The following is a 7,180-nucleotide window of genomic DNA, read 5'->3' on the forward strand; positions in this document are numbered from 1 at the left end:
GGTGGGGGGGGGGGGGGGGGGGGGGTATTTTTGATGATGTTCATGTACCTTTTTGATTTCTCCCTCTTTTTAGTTCTTTTTAGAGAACAGGATGTAACACCAGCATCGAATGAAAAAAAAAGTTATAATCATGATGTTGTCTTTAGTGTGCGGCGACTGACTCTTACCTTGGTGGGAATACAGGATGTATATACCCTGATGTGTGAGCCTCGCAGTAGAGCACGCTTTGAGAAATGTTTGCTGGCCGAATGGTGTTCAATAATTCATCATCTTCTGTCACAAATCACTTTTATCCCTCTCTCAGGACACAGATACTGTATACATCGGCAGAAACGTGCTTTACGCATCACACTTGCATCCTCATATAAATACACACGTATACGAACACATGAACGTCTATGTGGAGCATATGAATACTCATATACAGAGCTCCACCCTGCAATATAGAACAAACTGTGTCTGTCCCACCCATCTGTCAGTGTTTCCTTTGAGTTTAAACTCTTTTGGCATGTTGAGTGACTGGGAGTCTGTAGAGGATACAGCTACTGATGTATCAGGGATACATCTGTCAGTGAAACCTGAGAGTGTGTGTGTGTGTGTGTGTGTGTGTGTGTGTGTGTGTGTTCATGTGTGTCACTGCAAGTGTCAAAACAAAGAGACAGTCCAGTGAATATTTCATTCCAGAACGCTGCCTTTCGCCTGTGCTGCATCGCAATGCTGACCACTGAAACGTGCAGGTACGCACTCAAGAGTGGATGGGGCACACACACACACACACACACACACACACACACACAAACACACTCGCACACACACACCTGTTCAGTCAACAGGCGTAGTTGTCGACTCCGAGGGTCTCGTTTGCAGAGGTTTCGTGCGGGAGCGACCACTGTGCACACACATCTGCCGTCAGGATCTGAGGCTGTGCTGTACACCTGCCAGCCCTCCTCTGAGCCCGGGTACAAACCCTGTAAACAAACAGTCTGTGTTAATTAGGACAATGCAGGAACATCACATGGTGGGCATTTAACAGAAGAGACTGTCAAAATAAAACACAAAGTTAATCATGTGGGGGTTTTTTTGTTTCAGTTTAGTTTTTTAATAGTTCACATTTTTTGAGGATAACAATGTGATTTCTACTAAATTTGAAATTCATTGCAAATACATTTGAGTCTGAAGACAGTTTTACTGAAACTCCTCAAGTATCCCCTTGTAGACTTTAAGGAATAACATCTAACAGTGCTAATAAAAATTAAGAGAGTTCATTTATTTTGATAGACAAGTTAAAATGGAAAAAAGGTCCCAAGCTCCAGCTTCCTAAATGTGATAATTGACCGTTTCTCCAATTTAAAGTCATTTGAAATGAAATTTCTTTTGGTTTTAGATTGTCACCATGGAGATTATCAAATTGTGATGGAAAGTTTGGACATTTTATACACTAAATAATTATGTGACTAACTGAGAAAACAATCAAGAGATGATGAAATATCATCATTACTTGCTGCCTTACTGAGTATAAAACCCACTCCTTTAAAATATACCTTTCTATCCACAAGATCTAAACAATGTCTCCTCCCTTCAGATCATTGTAAACCAAATAAGACAATGCATTCTCATGCCAGTGCTCCATGAACACTGGCCATGTATGTTATGTATTATTTTGTCCTGAATCAAATCCCTCAGGAGCTGCTTCCCTTCAGGCTGCATACAAATGCCCTCCATATTGTTGTGTTCAATATCATGTCAATACTGTGTTAAAAACACACAGTAAGGTCTAGGGGTAGAGTATGTGATGAGATGTACAGTAAAATGTCCATCATTTGATATGATGTTGCTATAGAAAGACATAATTTAATATTTCGAAGACAGTATGGCAGCTGTGCTTGTGTTTTGTGTTTATCTGTTTTTGTATAAAAGTGTGTTTCAAAATGACCCAATGAGTCATGCCACTGAAGCAGTTTCCGTTCCTGTGCATTTTCTAATACAACACACATTTCCACAGCATCTCACAATGTTATTCAGGTCAGGCTGTAGTCAGAAAGGTAAAAATATTTTCCTTTAAAAACGTTTCTGTCTAATTCTATCTTGCTGGTAAATCTCAGAAGGGTTTCAGGAGCTCTCGACTGGGCTCTTATTGTGATTTAAATGTCCTTTGTTTGTAAAAAGTAGAGTGCATAGGCCTACTCTTTGCACTTTATTGTATTTGACTGCACCATAGACATCCGTGTGTAAATTGGATATTTCTCATTTGCAGTTAAAATCAGCTGTGACATCTTCCACATGTCTGTATCCAGGAATGCTAGCAGCATAACTGGATAGTTTCCACCCTCTGCCTCCACAGCCGGAGCTGCTGTTCTCTCTGGCAAAAAGTCACGGGCTCCCCAGAGCTCCCAGAAATCTGCACAAAAAATATTTCTAACCTATTCACAGTCCATGCTAATGCAGGTCTTCGCTTCTACTCATGCTGCTACTATTTCATTCACATATCTAATGCATATTTAATCGATATGTTTTCTTGCGACAAGTGTTTTCTTTTTCCCCACGATACTCGACTTAAATTTTAATTTTGTTACTTCATTACACGTTCAGTGCAATATTTCTATATTCAGAATAATCTGAATGACATGGAAGAAAATTACAGAGGTCCTCATTTAGGTTGCAAATGCACTACTTTATTGTTTTGTTACATTAATATGATCATATAGTGTTGAAATACGACTAAATTCATACCAATGATATCTTTCAACTTAAGTGAAGTGGTCATTATTCAAAATAGTAAGCAAGTTGCTGAAATCCAAGATAAAAAATTCAGTCCTACCAAGGATACTTCTTGCTCTTGAATTTCAGGTAAATTAGAAACTTAGATCCCATGGATGTTAATTTTTAATGTATTGTTTTTGGACTTGACATGAATTTTTATATCAGAATTTCAGTAACTGAATTTCAGCAATATGAAATTTTTTGTGTTAAATTTCTGAAATTAAGAAATTACAAAAGAAAAAGAAAAAATCCTTTCAGTTCTATGAAGCTTCACAGCATTTCAAGTCATTGTTTTAGATTTATGGCCCGAAACTTTACTGTTAAGATTCACTCTAACCACTCTCATGGCATTGTCTTCGTCCGCAGCAGGTACAAAAAGGCTCTGAAAACCAACAGCACTCTAGCTCTTAACAACTAGTGACTGAACAGTCGATGTACTAAAGTATTTAGCAGCTAAAGAGGCAGATATTTCCCTCAGGAGTTGGTGGGGACCAAAAACGGAGCTAAAAGGAGAGTGAATATGGTGGGAACTAATGACTGTATCTCTGGATGCGTAAATAGACAACTGTAATTCATTCACCTTATCAACGCCACATAAATTCAGATAGTTTGTAAAATATTTCAATATTATAAATTGAGAAATACTTAAATTTACACACAGTATTCAGTAGTTTCTAAGATTGGAATTGTTATTGCCATTATTTTCTTCCACACAATTATTTTTGTAAATCTTTTGTACTGTAAAGACAGATGGAAATACTTGAATGAGAAGAACATGCATTTGATGAGGTGATTTTCAAGTCTGCAGTACACAGCAAGACACGTAGACTAGACTAGTTCTAAAATAACACCTCTGTTGTTATAATGACACGTTTCTTTTTTTAATTTTGGGGGTTATTTGGGACCTCATTAGGTAGTGCTGAGGTGACAGCAATTGTTCCCTGGGGTCTGAACATTTGGACCCAAGTCACCACAGATAGCACTGAGATCATGAGCTCATTTTGGTGAGATTTAACCGAGTCCTCAGTTTGACCCACTTAGTGTTAACATTTTAGCACAATGTAAAAGAACGGCTGAGCTCAACCTGACACACACCAGCTTGTCACAGTAATCTGGCTGAGAAGCTGCCCTACAAACCCTGAAAAAGAATAACGACACAGGAAGATGGAGACGCACAAGGAGATATGGGGAGGGGAGGTGGATGCCTGGAGGGAAAAATCTGATAAATCAATCAGCAGGGTTTGGTGCGGTAACCTTGAAGCCCAGTTTACAATGAAGCTGACGGGGGGAGGGGGGTTTAAAAGAGGAGGATGTGAATGGGATGAGAATTGTAAACATCGGTTGCACCCACTGCTCGTTGTAATTAAACAAAGGAGGACATACGGCACCTAAGGGTTCATTTCACACAAGGGAAAAACGATAAAAATCTACTCAGGCAGCTCAGCTGATTGTGATCAGTGCAAATAAAGAGAGAGTACAGAGCTAATAAAGCTGAATCCCTGCAAGAATTCAACAGAGACGGTAGAAGTAGGCAGGAAGGTAACATACAATACTGAAAAAGTGTGTGTAACAGCTTATTTGACTCACAAAAATCTAAATGTCTGACGTTGTCATCTAGCTTAGTGATTCCCAACCAGAGGTACGTGTACCCTTGGGGTGCTTCTGCAGTTGCCAGGGGTTATGTGGGAAGATTGTGGAGTAACTCAGCTCATTTGAAAAACAATGTTTTTAACAATATATGTCTATATACTGAGACAGCTGTAACACCTGAGCACTGTGTTGCAATTGAAAATCAATGAAAACTAGATAGCAATCGAGCAGAGATGTTGCAGGAGTAAGTTAAAAGTCATGAAAAAAATAGTTCAAACATTTAGCTAAACGTAATACATAAACCAGTTCAAATACTTTGCTGAAAGCAATGGAAAATGGAAAAAGTTTGCTAAAAAAAAGTTATGTATAAACAGTTGAAAAGGTTAGCTAAAAGTAATCGAAAAATGGTTTGAAACGCTAGCTGAAAGTATTGGATATAGTGTTGAAGTAATTAGCTAAGAGTAATGAATAAATGGTTTGAATAGTTAGGTAAAAGTACTGGATATACAGTTGAAATAGTTAGTTAAAAGTAATGGATAAGCATTTCATATAACTAAAAATAATGGATAAAATAGCTAGCTAAAACTAAAACTAACGGATAAATGGTTGAAAGAATTAGTAATAAAGTAATACTAAAACTAAAAGTAATGGACGATGGTTAAAATGGATAGCTGGATGACTTATAGTCAAATAGATATAAGCAGATGAATAAACTGTTGAAACTGTTTAGCTAAAAGTATTGGATAAACGGCTGATCAGAGAGATCCCAAAAGTAATGAATAACTAGTTGAAATGTCCAGTTTCTGACACTGCAAATGGACAGTTGACAGTTCAACTGTATGAGACAAATATTTCAATATCAATTTTTATATAATCAGTAGTTTTAAATAACATCCAGCCTAAAATCACTTCAAACAAACCATTTGGAAAAAGATGAAAGGGTGCTTGACTTGATGGCTGTGGGGGAACATCAGAAACAAAACGTTTGGGAAGCCCTGATCTTGCTCACAATTATATTCACACATCATCAAACTGATCTGCAGTATCGTAACATTTATAGATTTTAGGACTTCTCTCTCTATTGTCTCCTGAAGTAGAATGAGGTAGCAGCACTGCACCTCTAACATCTCCATCTGTCCTCAGCCAGTTCTTGCCAGTGTGTGTGCGTGCGTGTGCGTGCGTGTATGTCTGTGGTTGTGTGTAGGCGTCTGCTTGCATGAGACTGCATGCACTTTGCTGAACTTGCAAAGTCCCGCCACATAGCAGCTGTGAGCTGCTTCTCGAGCCAGAAAGCCAAACCATGCAAAGCCCAGGCACACACAAATACACAAACACATACACACACAATATATAAAAATATAAACAGTTAAAAAACCTTTATGTGCAGTGGTCCAGCATCTACATGTCTGGGGTTGCCAGGGTGTTGCTAGGGCAACAAATTACTGGCCGTCCCATGGGTGAGTCAGCCTTCCCCAGGAGAAATATCACCCCAGTAAGTCAGAGAAAGAGCAATCCTATTACCCCTCTGTGTGTGTGTGTGTGTGTGTGTGTGTGTGTGTGTGTGTGTGTGTGTGTGTGTGTGTATAGCGGTGGGTGCATACTGTTTATATGTTCTTTATCACTCACATTAACAGAAAAGGTTATTTACTTATTTATTCGTGCTATTTATTCTTCACATTTACAACCCACTGTACTCTTTTTTTTCAGATTTTGTTCTAAATCTGTGCATCTGAGCATCTTTTCTTCTCTATTTCTGTCTCTTCTTTGCTCTATTTTCTGCACCAATTAAAAGATCAAATATCTGCTGCATGCAGCCTAAATGTTCCTGGCTGTTTTGACTCTTCTTATCCCTCTAATATTAGATATTGTTGGCGTTTTGCTGCCACTAAAAATCAGCAGTTTACTTTTTCAAATACAAATCATGTCACATCAGAGTGATTATCATTATAATTATAGGGGGGTAATATGTACAAATCAGTTGATTGAGGAATGTGAGGGTACATTTAGAAAACACAAGATATCTAGTTGAAGATTGACCAAAAAATTTATCAGCGCAGTTTAACCAACTGAGTGTAGATTTTAAACTACTGATGACAAAAATACAAACACATTTTTGTTTTGATAAAAGAACTTCATACAGTATATTCATGTGTATTCATAAGATGTATATGTGCATTATACATACACTGACGATCCGCTCATGTGTGCCCTCAGAGGAGATGATGGTTCCATTGAGTCCGACCAACGACGGCAGAGTCTGGGACATCCAGTTAGTTACCATAGCCATGGTGCTGAGCACCGCACCGATCTTTAACATGGGAACACTCATCCTGACACACACACATTCACTCAGCCCACACACACAAACAGAAACTCTGGCTGGCTCTTACACGCAGTCCAAACTGCTGACAGCAGTCATGCTAAAAAGAGCAGGTACACAACATGATGCTACAGGTAAAACGTTGGGTGCACGCTCAACAGTTCTCAGCTAAAGAATCCAAATACAGTGTTTCTCTGATTAAACCACAGCCAGGATTGTCCCACTGCTGAAGTCCCTGCTCCTTCACTTCCACAGGTTAGAGAATAGATCCTGGAGCACAAACCACTCCAGATGCCTCCATGTGCAGACGCATCCAAAGTCCGAACATCCAAACATCCAGCTCAGGCGGCAGGAGATGCTCCTAGAAACAGCTGGCTTTTCCTACTGAGCAGTGTTTGTGTGTGTGTGTGTGCGTTTCCTGGACCCCTTCCTTCGCCTGGCAGTAAGACACTGTGGCTGAGCCAGCGTCGCTCTCTCATTTATCCACTAACTCCCGCCCTCCCTCCCTCC

General features: G+C 39.3%; 1 protein-coding gene across 1 annotated transcript in view; it reads right to left on the reverse strand.

Annotated features, from left to right (window-relative positions):
• The window catches only part of LOC111672939 (noelin-2), a 24,930-nt gene extending 17,825 nt beyond the window's left edge, over positions 1-7,105 (reverse strand). The window contains exons 1-2 of the mRNA XM_023430532.2: positions 6,536-7,105; positions 819-968 (exon numbers count right to left, since the gene is read on the reverse strand). Coding sequence (XP_023286300.1) covers positions 819-968; positions 6,536-6,679 — 294 coding nt within the window. The 5' untranslated portion in view covers positions 6,680-7,105. The remainder of the gene's footprint in view (positions 1-818; positions 969-6,535) is intronic.
• Between the last annotated feature and the right edge of the window lie 75 nt (positions 7,106-7,180).

The sequence above is a fragment of the Seriola lalandi genome, unplaced genomic scaffold (assembly GCF_002814215.2).
Source record: "Seriola lalandi dorsalis isolate HSWRI2012SDOR001 ecotype SW California unplaced genomic scaffold, Sedor1 jcf7180002054907, whole genome shotgun sequence".
Lineage (NCBI taxonomy): Eukaryota > Metazoa > Chordata > Actinopteri > Carangiformes > Carangidae > Seriola > Seriola lalandi.